The 20,537-nt window shown below is 37.4% G+C and overlaps 1 protein-coding gene across 2 annotated transcripts in view; it reads right to left on the reverse strand.

Annotated features, from left to right (window-relative positions):
* Nucleotides 1–9,590: 9,590 nt before the first annotated feature.
* LOC145662217 (uncharacterized) overlaps nt 9,591–20,537 on the reverse strand; it is a 48,788-nt gene continuing 37,841 nt past the window's right edge. For both annotated transcript variants that reach the window (XM_081727551.1, XM_081727550.1), the window contains 3 exons: nt 17,270–17,512; nt 15,449–15,648; nt 9,591–9,895 (listed from right to left, as the gene is read on the reverse strand). In XM_081727551.1, the coding sequence (XP_081583677.1) occupies nt 9,694–9,895; nt 15,449–15,648; nt 17,270–17,512 (645 nt within the window). In that variant the 3' untranslated portion in view covers nt 9,591–9,693. The remainder of the gene's footprint in view (nt 9,896–15,448; nt 15,649–17,269; nt 17,513–20,537) is intronic.

Raw genomic sequence — 20,537 nt, forward strand, 5'->3', positions numbered from 1 at the left:
AATTGTTTTCCAATCGTTTGATCTATTGCTGTGGTGATTTTCTTTCCTATTCCATTCCCTGACTTTAACAACTCTGAACTTGTTCGTTTGGGAATACTGGAAGGAGAGCCTGTATGTCTATCGTTTGCATAAAATAGAAGAGATCGAAAAGTTGCATAAATTCGTCCTACGATACGCGTGGTTCTATGGAATATGGTAGACATATTTCCTTGCAATTTCAAACAACGCGTCCATAAGAGTTAAGGACATTTTTACAAGAATTAAGCTCAAGACTTGTTGAACAATAGTTTAACTTAAAGTAGTTTATTCTTGATTCATTGTAAGAAAACAAATTAAAGAAACAACACGAGATACTGTACTGTACAACACAATGTTTGTATTGTATTAGGCATCCAGTAAGCAATCCAGCATTGGAAAACTAAACATGCTCAACATGGATCTTTTGTCTTACACTTCTTATTCGCCTTACTTTTGTTCATTCTTCTGTTGTTAAACTAAGAACGATTTTTTGAATAAAACAATTATTATTACCTATTATATTGTATACTGATATACAGTATTAAATGCAAAGTGACCAGAACTCTTACTTTCAAAAACGGGACGCATAAGAATCGGCGACGGGGGAAGGGGGTGACTTCCACATTGCATTTTGGGACTCAGCAGTGTTTTCAATTTACAAAATACATAAGTAAGAATGATAACACAGCGTTTCTAACTTAAGTACTACCCAACAATACTTTTAACTACTTCAACACTCAGAATTCCCAATCAATTCCCACTTGAACCACAGAACACTCAATTCTCATTTGAATATTCAGAAGTTCTAGGCACGGGTGAACCTTCACAATGAGTGTTGGTACTGAAGAGTGTAGAATTAGCATTGACCACATTTACATTTTGAATAATAATTACGGGACACCTGTGTCGTGTTTGCTTAAAAACGGGACATTTAGGCGTCCCGTTTGAGAATCAGAAAAAAACGGGACAACGGTTAAAAATAAGGGACTGTCCCGGCTAAAACGGGACGTCTGGTCAGCTTGTTAAATGTAATTATGCAGTCTTTGATTTCGTGGTTCAATTAAGCTGTGACAAGTTTTCATTTCTTTGTAATAGTCTGAGATTGGACGTTACAAAACACATTTCCTTGAATTATACAACACGTTTCAAAGTTTATAATCAAATTAAATCCCCCCCCGACAAATTTCATTGAAAAAGGCTTCCATAAAAACTTTCAGGTCAAAGAACTGTGGCAAGAGGATGACACTGCAAAACTGCGCCGCTTAACATCAATTTGCGTCGAAATTCCTGCAGAATACAACACAAACAAACACGGTCTATCACTGGGACTACGAAAGTTTCATAAAATTACCACGATTGCTAAGTCAGTTTGCTGAATAATGTATTGCGGAAAATTGTAGACTCTTAGTGGATAATTCATCATATTTGGAACGTACTGCTATACGACAGTATGTAGCAGAATCTTATTTAACGAGGAGCAGTGCCTATTTGGCCAGAAATAGAGCAAATAATAAAACTAACTAACTCTATGGCTATGAAACCCGGAGTTTCAATGCCGCGTACACAAAAGCTCTCCACTGACTTCTATCCTTAGCTAACTGCATCCAGTTTCTACTTTGTATTCCTATCTCTGAGAGATCCATCTTAATATTGTCCTCCCATCTGCGCCTAGGTCTTCCTAATGGTCGTTTTCCAATTGGTCTTTCAGTCAAGACTTTGAAAGCATTTCTTCCATTCTAGCTACATGATCTGCCCACCTAAGCCTTCTAGACTTGACGACCCTAACAATGTTGGGTAAACCGTATAAATTATGTAGTTCCTCGTTATGAAGTTTCCGCTATTCCCCATTCCCGTTCCTCTTGGGTCCGAATATTCGTCTCAGGATCTTGTTCTCAAATACTTTCAGTCTATGTTCTTCCCTCAGAGTAAGCGACCACGTTTCGCAACCATACAGACCAACAGGCAAGATTATCATTTTATATATTTTAAGCTTCAAATTCCTCGACAGAATTCGCGACGACAAGAGATTTTGAACCGAATAGTAACACGAATTCCCTGCTTTTAGTCGACATTTAATTTCTTCGTCTGTTAATATTGATCCTAAATATTTGAAAGTATCCACTTTTTCAAAAATATTATTTAATATTTTAACGCATCCATAATTTGCCGTATTACGGTCCCGACGCACTTCCATGTATTTAGTTTTCTCTACATTTAATAGAGCTAATAATTATCACGAAAAAAGGGAAAGGATGTTTCATGGGAAACTCTAGTGACATGTGTTACTAGAATAGTTGAACGTGCAATTAAAGAACACCTATTCGATAGGAAAATGAATCACTTCTGTTACAGATTCAAGAAATGGATTTCATAGCAGCCGAAATAAAGTACCAGATCGTCCAGCTGAAATTTTTCATGGAAGAAACATGATAAATTAAAGATAAATTCATTGAAGACACACTCTTTGCAGGTATATCAGTAAGTGTTTTGGTTACTGACTCAGATTTACTGTTACTGCGAGCTGTTCTAACTGTCTGATCTATATCAGTAAGTGTTTTGGTTACTGACTCAGATTTACTGTTACTGCGAGCTGTTCTAACTGTCTGATCTACAGTCATTTAAAGAGATCACATCGATGTCTGTAAATATACACGGGTGCTAAAGAGTTAAGAGCCCCAGGACCCAGGTGTTACACTTATATGTTGACCAACAACTATTTTTTGATTCTAAGGATCCTAAGGGACATTTCTAATATAGTGGCAAAAGTTCCCTAGTGGCGGGGGAGTTATCACCCCCTTGGCTCTTGGCCCATAACCGCAAGTGAATGATTATGAAAACAGTTGTTAGAATAAAGGTAGAGAGAGAAAGCCGAAAAATACAGAAACAATGACTTACTCCAAGCTCACATAATGTTAAATAAAGTAGATACTTAGCATCATAGATGAAATCTCTACCAATTAGTAGTCGACCTTGCGCCTACCTTCATAATAATGAGAAAAAGTTGTATGTCATTTTATGACTTTATCGTTTTCATACTATCCTGTACGTTTTTCCCAAGACATCTATCTCCCAAGGATCCAAGAATTATGTTTTACGTTTGAAATATTTTGACTTTCGAAAGATCATTAGTGTCAATACATATATATTCCTCTTTCTGTATGCTTCAAATTAGTGAAAAATAATATGATAGTTTGCCATTGCTTTTCCAAAAGAGTTTTTCAATTCTTTAATATGTTACTCTGTTTATACTTGAAATTAGTGTCAATCACCATAGACAGGGGGTAGTACCCTGTCATATAGTATTCTAACATATCATTTGAATTAGTGTACGTACAAGGAATAATATATTTCATTAACTTCATTATTATCTTCTTTTCTATTTGAATCTTACTGAATCAAGTCTTAAAAGTACATGAAATATAATTATAAAAATTCCTTATATATTATTCATTGAGATTCTCATAGAAAATACAAAGAAAGAAAATAATGGTGTTACAGCATTTTCAGTATTGAGCTAAAATCGTGAGGAAAATGGACCAGAGTTGACCACTTTGACCTAACCTCACTCAACCTCACGCTCACAAACTCATTTAGACCTCACGCTCACTCAACCTCACACTCACAACATCATTCTAACCTCACGCTCACTCAACCTCACACTCACCTCACTAGTCCGACCTCACACTCACTCAATTTCACGCTCACTTCGTGAGGTTGAAGTCGAGTGAGCGTGAGTTCCGAACTCGTGAGCGCCGATCTCATGAGTTTGGACACCTTTAAAATGGACTGCTGGTTGAACAATTCGGTAAGGAGATGCAGAGTCTAGAGTACCCGATATAATGTTGGGGGAAACGGAGCGGAAGGGCTACTTTAATATCTATTCATGTCCGTTCGTAAGCTGTAGTGGGCTTAGTTGTTTTAATAAAGTATATTGGACATTAGACAATGACATGTAATTAAAACAACTAAACTCTAAGGTACTACAGTTCATGAATTGCTATTGCAGAGCGGAGGGGTCATGAACAGTCAGCCCTAATTGCAATATGGAAATAATTCTTATAAGAATTTCGAGATAAGAATTTATAATTTAATACGAATTACTGTAAAAACCTAAATATGATAAAAATAAATGGATATTAATAGAGAAGGCAGTGAGATTAAAGTTTATTGTTCGAGAAATGTAAATATACCTTCAAATAACTAATTTTCATTCCTGAAATTTATAAATACCTTATTAGGGATGCAATCGGTTGGTAAGGGTAAGATAGAAAGCAGCAAAAGAGTAGAATGGTCATCTTAAAATTTGATGAACACAGGACTCCAAATTGAAAAAATGAAATGAAAGTTTTACGTCCCACGATTATGCCGGCTAGGCTAAAGGAGACGGTGATGATGAGAAATGAGTGAAATGGTGGAATGAAGAAAGTGGGAGGAAACGGGAGAATCCCGAGGAAACCCACGCACACAATGTTTGTCCACCACAAAGTTCATTTGGCGGGACTCCAAAGTGATCTCTTAGTAAGTGGATATATATATAAATTGTTTTCTTCAAGTTGAATATCCCACGGGTATGAGCTTGACCAGAAACTTAAGACTTAGAGCCTAATAGAATCGACGTTGAGTTGAGTTGATTTTATCGTCCCTTTTCAGCAACGAGGCTATATGAGACGTGGACCTACTGATTAACGTGGAATCCGAACCACATGAGCTCCCGCCGGGAATCGAACCCGGGTCTCCCGCGCCAAAGGCGCGTGCGCTAACCGCTTAACCACGGAGGAGCTCTAGAATCGACGTGATGATCCATTATAATTTTAACCATTTGTTTCTCTTCGACTTCTCATATTTTTCTCTGTACAGACTGGCTCTTTCTGTACAATTTCTTCTCCAATAAACAGACCATATACTCTTTAATCTTCTGAGGAGTTTGACTTACCACATTCAGAATTGCTAAGAATGATGACATTTGCCGAACTTACCAGTAGCTAAACAAAAGTTATGTTGATCTATATTTCATAAATTGTGTTAACGTAACAAAGATGATCTGTCTACAGGCTGTAGACGCTTTTGTTGTAGAATTCCATATTTCCCTTACGCCTTAATTTCAATTACTTAACTATAATTTATTGCATATCGTGTCTTAAACATGACTCATAAACTTTGACGAAAATTCGAGAATTTATAAAAATCAATCTAAATGTTTTGTTATATTTAGAACTAATAACGTTATACAATATTTTCTCCTCTAACATCCACTAAATCAATGCTTTACGAAGGACATTAAAGAACGCAATTCTCGTAAGATTTGTAACGAAGGACATTAAAGAACACAATTCTCGTAAGATTTCTAACGAAGGACATTAAAGAACGCAATTCTCGTAAGATTTCTAACGAAGGACATTAAAGAACGCAATTCTCGTAAGATTTCTAACGAAGGACATTAAAGAACGCAATTCTCGGAAGATTTCTAACGAAGGACATTAAAGAACGCAATTCTCGTAAGATTTCTAACGAAGGACATTAAAGAACGCAATTCTCGTAAAATTTCGATTGCTTATTAGGGTCTTCTTTAGACTGTTCTTCCTTCAATAGACTCAATAAAGATTATGTGAATTGTGAACTCAAATAGTTTTCGCCATTTGCTTTTGAGGGTTTTTTAACACAAACTTCAAACCCAGGACGAAGTATACCAGAACACGCGCTATTTGCTACGTGGCAGAACGGGAACTATCGTAATAGAAATACAAAATAAAAAATAACGATTTTCTTATATGATGGCAATATTGTCACCGTGAGTGGTTTTCTACTAAAGCTGGTGCTTTTACAATCTCATCTAGAGGCGAAAATTGGTCGTGAGCAGATTAAAGAAAGAAAAACCAATTGGCAACATATCTCTAAAATGATCGATATTTCGATATCACGTATTACTGTAAAACACTTTTATCCGTTTATAACTAGTAGGATGTTACAGCTGTTTGCTAATTCGTATAAGTGTGTACCACATGGTCTTTCTCAGCTTTTTTACTATGTATTTGGTCTAGGAATTGATTCGTGCGGGTGGACAAGAGATGACGCAACGAACGGAGCGTCCCACAGTTCCGTGTATCCACACATGTGTTGCAAACCCCTGTCATCGCGTATCGTTCGTAGTATTGGGCAGTTGATTAAAGCGTCAACAACACCAGTTTGTAGTTAAGTGAACATGGCGCAATTGTGCCTGATAAAGTGTTTTTGCGGGGTGTCCTGCTGCATTACTTTAACATGCAGAAAAGTGCGACTGAAAGTCATCATATTTTGGTGGAAGTGTATGGTGACCATGCTCTAGCTGTGCGAACGTGTCAGAAGTGGTTTGCACGGTTTAGAAGTGGTGATTTCGGCTTGGCAGACCAAGAGCGAGCTGGACAGCCAAAAAATTTCAAGACGAAGAATTGACAGCATTGCTCGAGCAGGATTCGTGTCAAACGCAGGAACAACTTGCAGCAGCATTAGGCGTTGATCAAACAACAGTCTCCAAACGCTTGAAAGCCATGGGAATGATTCAAAAGATGTCACATTGGGTTCCACATGAATTGAAAGACAGAGACGTTGAAAGACGAAAAACCATTTGCGAATTGCTGCTGCAACGACAGAGCAGAAAGGGGTTTCTGCATCGAATTATTACGGGTGATGAGAAGTGGATCCATTACGAGAACCCTAAACGAAAAAAGGCCTGGGTGAAACCAGGTGAACCAGGTCCATCACAACCAAAACGAGATATTCACTGTGCAAAGGTTATGCTGTGCATATGGTGGGATATGAAAGGTGTGGTGTACTATGAGCTGCTGCAACCGGGTGAAACTATGAATGGAGAACGTTATCGACGACAATTAATGCGTTTGAAGCAAGCTCTGGCCAGAACACGACCAGAATGGGAGAACAGACATGATAAAGTTATTGTTCAACATGATAACGCTCGCCCACATGTCGCAAAACCGGTCAAAACCTATTTAGAAAATGTCGGATGGGAAGTTTTACCCCACCCGCCGTATTCACCAGACGTTGCTCCTTCGGACTACTACTTGTTCGATTGCATGAACAACGATTTGATTGGACAGCGGTTTACTTCTTCAGAAGATATCGAAACATGGGTCTCTGACTGGATCGCTTCCAAGGATGAGGACTTCTTTCGCCACGGAATCCGTACATTGCCTGACAGATGGGCGAAAGTGGTGGCTAGCGATGGACAATATTTTTCTTAAGGTATTTATGTATTTTGTGTTTGTACTACAGCTTCAATGTGTGCGTACCAACCGCACGAATTAATTCCTAGACCAAAATAGTATGAATCACATTCTATTGGCTGCTTAAGAACTCCTTTTCCTTTTTCGGTTTGTGAAAATTTCTTTCATGGTTTAGTGTTACAAGGGTGAGTTATAAGAATTGCAATTTGCTGGTGCACAGAGCTCCTTCGTGGCTAAGCGGTTAGCGGACGTGCCTTCGGCGTGGGAGACCCGGGAGTTCATGTAGTTCAAATTCCACGTTAATCAGTAGGTCCCGTCTCATATAGCTTCGCTGCTAAAAGTGACGTTCATGAAGATACCTATATTCATTACAGTACAATGAAAAGTTAACATTCAAGGTTGAGGCCCACGTGTTAGATCATATCCATCTTCCTGCCAATTCCTCGATTCAATAGCGATATCAACACTTGTCCTTACAGGCAGAGAATTTAGTAACTGCTGCTTCTATCTTCTGCTGGTTGATGAAGCATCATTATTTCAGGAAGTGCGCCATTGACCGAAACAGTTAGTACTTCAAAAGGGTAAGGCCAGGACTGAATGCTGGATGGCATCAGTTTGATGTCATCAAGTTCGTAGTTTCCTTGTTGCCTTTCTCGATCACTGTTTGTTCAACAATTCAGGATATTTTTGGCGCAGTGCAGCATACATCCGCTCCAACTGTTCGGAGCAAAGGTAATCATTGATAGTACGACTGTTGTGAACGAGCTCAAAATGAATTAACTTCTTTCAGTTCCATCACACACAGAGTACGGCTTTATGCTCCAAATGTCCCTATTTGACGACCTGATCAACCATTATTTTTTCATATTCAGGATTCAGAAAAAGACATCATTTTTCGTCACACGTAACAATCTGTTTCAGGAAATGTACATTATAAAGACTTTGCAGCAATATTGTCGACAAACATTCACTCTTCCCTGAGTTTGATCTTGGTCAACTCTTGTGGCACAAGGAGGCATTTTTTGTCGATTTCGTGAAGGTGACGAAATACAGTATATTGGAACATGTCGAGTTTGTTTGGCAGTCATTGTGTGCTGATTGATGATTGTTTTTTCAGTGACGTTTAGCATAACCTAGAATCTGTCACCCTGAAGCGGCTGGTCTTTGGATGACCTTCAATATTTATGCAACTGTAAGAGATTTCTGGAAGTAACAGGTTGCTGTGTTCTGGTTCACTGCTTGCTCCCTTTTGCATGACTAATGTTTTGGATTGCTTGCTCAGCGTTATGTTCGAGTTCCAGCTTATAGAGTAACAGTTCACGTATCATCTTTGTTGAGCACTGATCATCACAGCTACTAACAACTGACTGAAGATACCGACGTAGTGGTGACATCCGTGTTCAATAGTTTGTTTGCCACACTACATTTTGGGTAAATTTGATCTTTTACTTAGGGTTGATCACGGCGCACACGCACACCTGCTATTTTGGTTGTGGATATGTTGCATGACTCGTCTTGAAGCTGAAATGCATTTGATACTGAAATGAGAAGAACAAACCAGGACATTGGCAGACATTTATAAGTCTGGCTAAGAGCAGGTGCGTCATTTGGAGCTAAGGGGTGGAAAGGCTATTCTCCTTCCCCTCGATTTTGAGATTTATATACAGTTTAATCAATACGATGATAATATGTAAAACTCTAGTTATATCGGGGGTCTTATTGACAATGACATAGAAACTTACGTAACTTTACAAATTATGCATTAGTGGCAAACCCCTTTTTTATTGTTAGCGTACGCGCCTTTGACGTGGGATACCCAGGTTCCGTTCCCGGCGGGAGCTCATGTGGTTCGGATTCCACGTTAATCAGTAGGTCCTGTCTCACATAGCTTCGCTGCTGAAAGGGAAGTTTAACTGCAAATCAACCAATCATTTTTATTGTTTAGTCTTTGTTGAATATGTAGACCAAAATGGCATGCTCCTTTGTTAGATGTATTTTGGTGATATTTCAAAATTGCCACATTTTCTGATGGAATTCTGGCGGTTTTGTTCACGAATGTGGTGTAATCATCAGTGATCTCGTTGGCAAAACTGAATATTGATAGATAATCATAATCTACAGTTGTACTTCCTAGTATACCCTAGGCTGCTGTTTTGAACATGTAAGTAATGAAGGTTGTAAATAAACTGAAACTCTATGAATTAATGACGTGTACGTGTAAAATATACACTGAGAAACACGTAAGACACTACTTTTACAAAGTAAGATCATTTTATTCTTCAATAACATAACCCTACAAAATATGACTACAAGGATTTACTTCTTTCTAAAATTAATCTTCTAAACATTTTTAACCACTCGAATCTCTAATGCGTGCAAAGCAAAATCATATATGAAATAATTCTAAATGCTATGTTATTGTATTTTAATACATTGTACAGTGATGTTAGCACATGTGTTATATTTCAATTCCAGGAATGCCTTCCGGTAGCAGCATGTGCTCTTCCTCGAAAGCAACCATCAATGGATATTGCTTCCTGAATTTAGCAAATTTATTGACCCCACGACGCATCGAGATGTTAGAATTGAATTCGTATTCACTGATAGTTCCAGTTGTGTTGTGATATTTCTTCCCACTAAACATCCCAGTAAATGCGAATCTGAAATCAGAAAAAGTATAAAATTCTGTATACACATTCAAAAGAACCAGTTCAGTAAATCTTGCTTATTGTTATTAGCAGTGGCGGCGATTGGACGTTGAAATTGGGGGGCAAGACGTGAACTGAATATTTGTATATCAATCTTAGTTTCCCTGGTTGTTTCTAGCACTTTGACGAAATGTTGAATAACTAATAGGATATTATCTTTTTTGGTTAAAATACCGTATTGTACTTCATATTTTATTAAGTAAATTGACAAGAATAATGGAAGTAATCTCTAGCTCTTTGTATTAGATGTAGGTGTACATTTATGTCCAAAACAATTGTCGCATATCTATAAATGTTTTCTTGTTAGAATATAATTTGATAATGATTTTGCAGGGTACTTTTAATAGTGATAATCAGGAAATGTATATTTGTGGTAAATTTCATAGCAAAAGAATTATAAATACGAAAATTAGAATGAGTAAAACAAAATGTTGCAAAATGGACAAGAAAGTTTTATTTTCGTTTTATTCTTCTTATTTACTGTCTTTTGACATGAAGTTTGCCTGTACATGTCTTTGCCGATTAAACACATACTAAGTTTATAAGAAATATCGGACGAATTCGTTATCAAACAAGATTCCTACAACAACATATTTATAGACCTGCTACAACAATTTTGGACATGAGTGTACTAGCTTTTTGTACTCTTAAACAACTAAGATGTAAGAAGAGATTTGATTAATTGCACATAAACATTTTAAAAATCTGTCTCAGAAAACTGCGTAATCAGACTATGTAATAACAAATTTGAAAAACAAATAAATAGAAAGAATAATAATTATCATAACAATGAATAATGAAGATTGTATTATAGAAGTTATATTGAAACTGGGGATTGATGAACAACTTAATTTTTAATCCTGCATATGCTATTAAATGTATATTATTTCTCTTAGAAAATAAAAGACAGTACATATAAGCATATGTTACGACATTTAAAGAAATACTTACTTTTGAATCTTTCTGCAACATGTTCGTTGCCATTAGGTAGTTTTCACTTTCTTGGAACACATCAAAACACAATACTTACACTCACTCCACACTCCAGTTATACAAAATAATCCTAAGCCATAGAATTATGTTGAATTCGCTAAATTTAATTGTATATACGCTCGTACATGACTAAACACACCATTTCACTCGTATATTACACTGCAATACAATGAAAAAGGAGAAGTTTCTTATTACTCTCTCTTTAATCGATATTCCTTAATGTTATAAAAGTAACCAAGAAAGTTCTGTCACATTTTCACTCACCACCTTCGAACAGCGATATGTCACCTAAGACGTAACTGAAAGATTAAAAATAGTCCCCATTAGCATCGACGATATTCTGTCAACGTTTTGTAAGGCCATGGATTCCATCGCGGTAGAATTTGGTGGGCCGTGAAGCGAAGAAAGTATCAAATACATTTTGCACCTCTCATAGGAATTTGAACTGGCGTCCTCTAAGGTGATTCTCCAAGGAATGGAACAGCTGATAATCGGACGGTGCAATGTCCGGAGAGTGTGATGGAAGCAATACTGATTCCCATCCAAGGTGTAGAATAGGTCCCGGCTCATTCGGGGCTTAGCGTTGTTCTGTAATAGGACAACTTTGCGATTCAGAGTTTTTAGTTTTTCTTGAACACGACCCAACTGCTGACAGTACACTGTTGCATTGATGCTCTGATCAGCTGGTAGCAATTCCCGATGCACGATAACGCAAGCAGCTCACCAAACACACAGGAGTACCTTCTTCAGATACTTGCTTTCGGCTGTTTAGGAACCGGCCCATTCGATGTTAACCAATGATGACGACAACGCGGAGCTTCGTACAGGACCCACTTCTCATCACATGTCAACACTCTGTCCAGAACTGGCTCCTTCCTCAGACGAGGTAGCGAAGAAACACAGGTGTCTGCTCGCGTTGCCTTCTGGCCCGGAGTCAAATCATATGGGACCCATCGACACAACCTTGTATTGCTTCCGAAGTTGGTGGAGGAGCTACCGAACGGTTTCTCGACTCACACTGAATTGTAGTTCCAGTTCATCACATGTCTGGCCACTGTTCGTCTCAATTGCTTTCTGAAGATCTTTATTTTGTACATTTGTTGGCATTCCGGCACGTGGTGCGTCTTCGAGTGTTTCGTCACCGTCATTAAACTTGTTAAAACACCGCTGCACTGTCCAAGTAGTCACGACACCCTTATTATAGGCCTGTCATATCTTCCGCCCCGCTGCAGCGGCGTTTGACGCTTTTGAACTCGTACAGCATACATGCTCTTATGACGTTCTGTGGAGGTCCCATGTTCACTCTGTCCTTACGCAAGTTCACTGTGTAATTGAACTGCCACAACCAGGAAATATGTTGGATATACCCACACCAGCAACAGACCTTCGCTTATCTCCATTCACATTGAGATCACGGTGTAAGACCAATTGAACACAGACCTCCTCAAAAAGCGACACAATTATCTTCGTTACTTTTATAGAAAGAAGAAAATATATTTTAGTAACTGCCAATTTTTATGTAATTAAAGAATTACTTGTGAAATACTTTTTTTTTTTTTTTTTTTTTTTTACGAAATATTCTCTCAGATAGTTTCTTGTAGTTTTCCTGTAGTTTTGTTAACTTCACAGGGAGACAACCAATACATACTCACAAACCTTCAAATATTATATGGTACCATTTTTTTTTCTATGAACCAGTAATACATACAAAAACTTCACATTTTGAAATGAAACTATATACACTAACTTGTTACTTCAAAAAAGTGGGGGAGCAACTGAACTGGCTCCCTTTGCCCCCTAATCGCCGCCCATGGCTATTAGGTCTACTAGGATCGTGCTACGTCGCTATGTAAATGGGATTCCGACCACTACCTAAGTTTCAATTTGATGTGTTGTTGCTTCTACAAAATAACGAAGTACTATGAGGTAATTTTTATTTAACCTGTAAAGAAAATCCGAAGTTTCCTTGATAATTTCGTGGTCTACTGATGAATGTGTGAAAGAGTTTGGCTGCGCTGGGACCAGCCATAAAGTAAACTCATACTGACTATGTGACTCATATGCAAAGCTCGTAGGCTCTTTTATCGACTTCTCACGTATTAGCGTTTTACCGAAAACTAAAGCTTAGGTAATTTAACACACTGGCTATGAAGAGGAATTTACTAACCTACCTTTCAAGATATAGGAACTTGAAACAGAAAATACCTTGTTTTCGTAGAATGGAAAGCATGAAGAATAATTTGGCCTACAAAAATGATTAACCATAGCCATTAAAATATGCACTATATTAACTCAGCTGCGTCATTACGTATACTATCACTCAGGTGACAGTAAAACCTAAAGGCAAGAAGCCATAATCAGTTCATTAAAGGCAGTGTGTTTAGAAAGTTTTTATGCGAACCCTAATCCTGACTTTGGCGTTGTTAGCTTTCCAATTCTGAGAATCTGATGAATTAGACTCAAAATCCACTTTCCGAAAATTAAACACACTGCTGAACAAGACTGCACTTATTTAATATAAAAACACATTTACACGTGACGTTTCGATCTTCTAGCCAAGATCCTCATCAGACGTACATTCATCAGACTCGATCTTGGCTAGAAGATCGAAACGTCACGTGTAAATGTGTTCTTATATTAAATAAGTGCAGTCTTGTTGAGCAGTGTGCTTAATTTTCTGATTTTATTTGCGAGACGTATAACTATGATTATCCTCTTTCCGTGAAAATATATGTGTACGAAGTAGTCGAAAAACAAAGTACCTTAAAGTGATATAAATAAGTGGACTTATGTTAAACATCGTTATTTTTTAAGATTTAAAAACATCTAAGGACGTTAAAATCCAAGAAACCCAAGTCAACTAATCTATCGATTTTTATGAGTATATCACATAACACCATAACATAGTTCTTCTGTTATAGCTGTGAAAGTATTGAAGTTAGGAAAATTCAATTGTGGAACTGCCAAAAATTTTACAGGTGCGTTTTTATTCTTTAACTAGCTTTATACAGATCCCACATTAAACTATAGGTCTCTTTTTCTTATACTCTTGTTACTAAAGTCAATCAAACATTGGAGCTTATAGAGTGACAACAATAATTTTGACTGTCAATTAATTCCTTCATTATAACTCCTTAATTTCCATGTATTGTTTTGAACCTTATCGGAAAGAAACAAACCATCCTACACATATCGTAATGGCTTAGTGGCAAAGTCAATCTACATTGCTTAGTTAACACGTACCCTCTGTTAAGCGTTTGGACTGTCTATCATCGCAATAATATTAATTGATGTATATAAGTGTATATGTCTATAAAGTAGCTATAGTTGCTTAGTTCTTTTATGCATGGTACTTAATCCTAACTCACACACTATTACTTCACAGAACTTTCATATTTTCCTGTTTTCAATTTACATTTTGTGAAAGGAAATTATCTACTCCTGCTCCACTAAATTAGTGACCCACAAAGCCACATTTTCTAAAAGGTTAAAATTTGCTTTTGCACAGAAACTTAAAATATAACAATATGCTAGGTGCTAGAGGTGGAAATACATTGTATTTTGTACATGCTGAACTAATTTATCATCTACCATATACTGTATTAGGTATATCTAGTAACAAAGATAAGGAGTTGATTTGAATTGAAATGTGGCAAACATCATTTTTTTAAATCAATACAAGGTGAGCAAGTTGATCTGCATTAACAATTAAGATATAGTGAGTGAACTAAGTATTCTGGATTAATAATTGTCCATTGAATATATTGTGGTTAAAATTGTGATAGTCCAACTGTCCTTTCTGAGATTAACCTGCAGACTGTCAATATTCCTACTGCATAGTGTTACTTTATGAATGACGATTTTAAGGGTATTCCTTCATTTACCTGAACAGTTAATCAGTTCTATATTAGCACACCACATTAAAGATAGCTAGGCAGTAATTCAACATATCTTAAGGTAAAACTTCACTTTTCAACACAATTTCAATTTCTTCATCGCTCATAGTGCTGTATAGGTAAAAAATATGGACATTACGCAAAAAGGATGAAAAATGACTGAAAGCTTTCGAAATGTGGATGTGGAGAAGAATGGAAAGTATTAGTTGGGTTCAGCGGCAAACGAATGATAGGGTGTTAGAAATCATGGGGGGAAAAAGGACAATTTTAAATATTATTAAGAAGAGGAACTTATAATGAGGGACGTGCTAGAGGGTATGGTAGCAGGAAACAAAGGGAGAGGGCGAAAGAGATTACAATTGATGGACAATATCAAAACAGAAAAATCCTACGTGAAGACTAAGAGATTAGCGGAAGACCGTGGAGCATGGAAGTTTCTGAGTTGCAACAAGTGGCCTGCCAATAATGGCAGAATACCTATGATGATGATGATGATCATCGCTTAAGCTGTAAATAAAGTTAAAAACGTAGTTGTAAATAACTAAATTGTGTTATTACTTTACTCGTTGTTACATAAGAAGAACTGCAATGCCAATAGTGAAGAAAGATATCTTACCGAAGGCCATTCCCGTCCTGTACAAACTTCTGACCATCAGCAAAGGTTCCAACAGGATACGCCCAACAGTAGATGTCTTGGACAACTCTTTCAACGCTCTCCTTCTTAGAATTGTTGAAGCATACAATCACATAACCAGTAAGGCGAATGTAGTGGACGAAAGGTACAACTGCAACAGCCACCATTATTTGTACGTCAGCCTAGAAAGTTGAAAAGAGTGAAGTATTAATATTTTCAGAACAGAATATTAAAATTAGCAGAGCATTGCAACAATAGAAAGGCAGTCGGCAATGAGATGCTTCCAAAGGTTAAAAAAGATGCTGATGAGTGATATATAAAATTATGTACCTTGTAACAGTATAATTAATTATAATATATATAATATTTTTGAAGCACCAAGACGAATGCGGTAAAAATTTAGAAAATAGTTACACATCTTCACAGTTGATATTAGGTATTTCATTGAAGTCAAAGTTAAATGGGGTTTTGATAAACTTCATCGTTCATAATTTACTGTACATTGAACTTACAAACAAGGTTTTCCAAGTATCACACTCCGATTTCCAGGCGTCATATTGCCCTATGGTTGCAGTTTAGAGGGTGTTTACCCCTTCATCTCCCACGTTGACCGATATAAAAAAGCACATATGTCCTACTTTTGATTCCTTTATTCACTGTAGGAGTTTCAACCAAATCGGAGTATGACACTTGTAAAACCTTCCTTGTTAGAAGTTTGTGGTTTAGACTTTTACAGGTCAAGCAAACGATACATGAGAACCATTCAATTTCTTTAGGTACAATTAGTGATATGAGGTGGAAAATTTTCCCCTATTTTTTCCCGGAAAATTTTCCGTTCTAAACAAATATTAGCGATCAAGTAACAATTCCTCATGAACCATAAAATTGATAGAATTCATTATGATAATTTCATCATGATAAATTGAAAGTTTGTTTTTCATTGTTTTCAGGAATTGCATAATGTAGACAGCTCCTTAACACCCTTTTGATGCACTGAAACATCAGCAGTTGCCAATTTAGAGTGTTAATTTATAAAAACTACGATTTCCCTAGTTACCCCTTACAGAGGCCTCATCCGATTAGTTATCGGTGGAAATGAAAAATTCTTTTTTTCTGCTCCGTAGTTTCCAAGCCCCTCCAACTAAACAAACTGAAAATTAACAACAGAACATCCATACGTATAAGTCAATTTACATGTTTTGCAAAAAAAAAAAAAAAAAAATACACCTTCGGTTACATCTAGCAACACTGTGTGGTTCCTAGTGTACTTCAATCATTGCTTCCTAGTTTAAAAATATATGCATGAACAAGGCTTCATTTTGGTATAACCATTATTCGTGTATCACTTCAGTTTCAAAAGTTCTACTATCCCAAACTCCGTGTTGCACTAAATATTGGACACCATGCAGTTTGGGTTTCTAGTTCCTTCGGCGACAGAAAATTTTCTGAATGATTAAACTGTTGAATTGAGAAATTTATTAAGATACCCACTCAATTAATCTAGTAAAAATAGCAAATAAAATGTAGCTGTATGGTAAAGAAAAAAGGTAAAGATAATTGATAAAGATAATTAGTAAATATAACATAGATAAACTATTGAATAAATTTAAATGAAAGGATGAAGCTACTCAAAAAATGCATGAAACTTATCCAGGATTGAATTGAAAAATATTAGAACATTATACAATTAGGAATGAACATATTGAAGAACTGAATAATAGAGGATGAACTAAAACATTGAGAGACAATATTCTGTAATTGAAGAAACACAATAAAGAATAAAGCTATGAAATAAATACTTACACGCACGCTGGTCTTTGGAGGTATTTTGATGACTCTGTTTCTTAAGCTTACTCCTTGTGGATAAAGCTTTCCTTTCTTCTGGTTCACCATTTTGCTCTTTATTTTGCTGTCTATCTGGAACTCGGCGAACAAATGAGGATCTGTATCAAACTCACAGGGAGCATAGATTTTCAACTGTATCGGAGTAGCACCAATTTTGAGACATTGACCAGCTCTCCACCCGTACTCTTGGTTTACGTAAATCTAGAAGAGAAATTAATTTTTTTTAGAATGAATTTGCATATTGTTATTATGGATTGTTATTCTTATAACTAATAATGATGAGAAATATTAACCTAGCAACAGAAATATTAGGCCCAACAGTGGAAAACGTTAGGCTAATTAAAAATCAATATTGGCACTACGTTAGAATTGCTCGCTTTACCAAGCATTTGCCAATCAAGTAGGTTGCCAATGTAATGAGGAGGAGTCCGAAAATAAGTTTCCTGTCTCGTTTTCCCCAGGAAGGCGAACAAGAATGGGGAAAGATGACTACTGGTGCACGAGCAACACACTCGGGCACAAGTGGGTATCGTTCGCCCACGACCCTGCAGATAGCACCGTCGCAGCGTCTGCGTAGAGCGGAGATGCGTCTCTCAGTTTGATCCTGGTAGATATGGAGAGAAGGTGCGTTTGGACGTTGTGGTCAAAGGAGGAAATGCGAGCGGTTGTCAGCTATGAATAGGTACGTGGCGTTTCGGGACCAGAAAGCCATAACCGCCTGGTGTTCTGTTGTTGGATGACAATGCGACGCCACAGTCAATGACAGCAATGCACAACCATATTACAACTCTTGGGTGGGTGTGCCTTGCCCATCTGCCATACAGTCCTGATCTCGCATCCATTGGCTTCCATCTGTGTCCGGCTTTGAAGAAGACTCTCGACGGCAGGCGTTTTGGAAGCAATGCTAAAACCACAGAAGCTGTTCGACGCTTCTTCCGTATGCAGAGCCTTGAATTTTTCCTGGAAGGGTTTTTGAAGCTTAGAGACCGGTATGACAAATGTCTCAATGTACGTGGTACTTACTGTATGTTGAAAAATAAAGATACGTCTAATCTTTAATGTCAGATGCTATTTTTGGTCTTGCATCCCCACCTCTGTACACAGTCGCCTGGGGAAACATTTTCGGACTTTCCCTCGTAAATGTTAGGAAAAAGTAAATTTCTGTTGAAAATGGCCGATGGTTCAATGCATATGTCAACTTTACTATTCGAAATACAATTGTCAGCCATACCCAGCATTACCCTACCAAGTGTGATACTAGGGTAAACAGGATGTGGAATACTCGGAAAAGAGTGTTGCCAGTGAGACTAGAGTTAAGACGAGAAGTACATTTTTAAGTTCGAGATTAGACAATTCTTGCCTCGTTTTTGATATTGAACCCAAAATTTCACGAGTCTCAGGGCAACACTTCTTCATTGAACTCTTAGATCTCAAACAGTGTTTTAGTGTTACATGATTCATACAGGGCGTTCAAAAAGTCTCTATACACCTGAATTGGCACATATTCAAAGCAACGAGAAAATTATTTTACTCAAAATTTATTATATTTTATGGCATAAAAGCACTATGCCATAAAAGCACTATACACACACATTTAAACACACATTTTCACAGCAAATGTTGGAAATGTCCTCCATGAGCCTCCAAACATACTTGCACTTTCTTCTTGTTCTCAAATAGTCTCACAAGTTGCTCATGTGGAATGCTATGAGCAAAATCTCGAATAGCTGTTTCGAGTTCTTGTAGCGTGTGGGGGTTCCCTTTATAAACAGAATTCTTTGCATAACCCCATCAGTAAAAAAAAAAAAAAACATTCTCCAAAACATCGTCAGACTTGTGCATAAGAAACCGTGTAAACCATTCACAATACTGTACTCGTTTTACACTGTCGGAAGGAAGTAACTGCTGCACCGCTCTCACCTTATACGGGATAAGACGCAGTTTCTTACGAACCACCTTTTGTGCCGTACCAACACTTATTGCTTCTTCCTTGGCAAGTTTTCAAAGTGGTTTATGGGGGCTACGTTGCATTGCATCCGATATCTGTAGCATTTTTTCTTCATCGAGCACTGACGGTCTACCACTTCGATCATAGTCCATTACCGTTCCAATGTCTCTAAATTTATCGATCAGTGCCCTTACAGTGTGACGATTCGGAACAGGTGTATCCGGAAACCTAGCTGCAAACTTATCTTTGACTGTCTGTTTGTACTCACCTTGTTCACGGAACACATGTTCAACCAGGAATATTCGTTGTTCCAAAGTTAACACCATTGTTTCAGAGATCGCTAACTAGATGCAATAATCACTTCAACGTCACTTTGCCGACTGGAATCTAAGAAAGGAACTTCACGCAAGGCGATAATATAGCAGTGTTGCAAACCTTCGCATAAAATTTTATTTCATGTGACTTTGAATGGGTATACGGACAAAATCTCGCGGCCGAAACATCGCCGCCCAAAATCTCGCCGGCCAAAACCTCGCGGGACAAAATCTCGCCGGGCCAAAACATCGCGTGGCCAAAACCTCGCAGCCCAAAACCTCGCGGGACAAAATCTCGCCGGGCCAAAACCTCGCGTGGCCAAAACCTCGCCGCCCAAAACCTCGCGTGGCCAAAACCTCGCCGCCCAAAATCTCGCCGGGCCAAAACCTCGCCGCGAATGAAACTTATCTTTAAAATTTACCCAATGTGTTTCCTAATATACAATTCCACATTACAAATAATAATAATAATAATAATAATAATAATAATAATAATAATAATAATAATAATAATAATAATAATAATAAGAAGAAGAAGAAGAAGAAGAAGAAGATACAAAACATCGTGTGCGTGGGCTTTCTCGGGTTATTCCCGTTTCCTCCCATTTTCTTTATTCGATCATTTCCTTCATCCTGGTCATCTACGTCTCCTTTAACCTATTGAACCTACAGGACATAATCAAGGGACGTCATAAAAACTCATATATTATTTCATACTTTCATAAATATTATTAGATTTTTGTTAAAATTTTAAGTTTTTGGATGTTCCAAAGTTCACGAAACTAACCTCGTTAGTTGTCATTACTTTCCTTATGCAGACTTTCTTTCCCTATAACCAGTTTAAAAACATCCTGTCGCCCTACCTTCACATTGAAATCCTCTAATACAGAAATAGAATTTTCATATGGTATCGCGGGACTTGGTCAAATACCCGTGATACTTCTTCTGAAACAACGTCTTTTAT

Source organism: Thermobia domestica, chromosome 10 (assembly GCF_964235325.1).
Source record: "Thermobia domestica chromosome 10, izTheDome1.hap1.1, whole genome shotgun sequence".
Lineage (NCBI taxonomy): Eukaryota > Metazoa > Arthropoda > Insecta > Zygentoma > Lepismatidae > Thermobia > Thermobia domestica.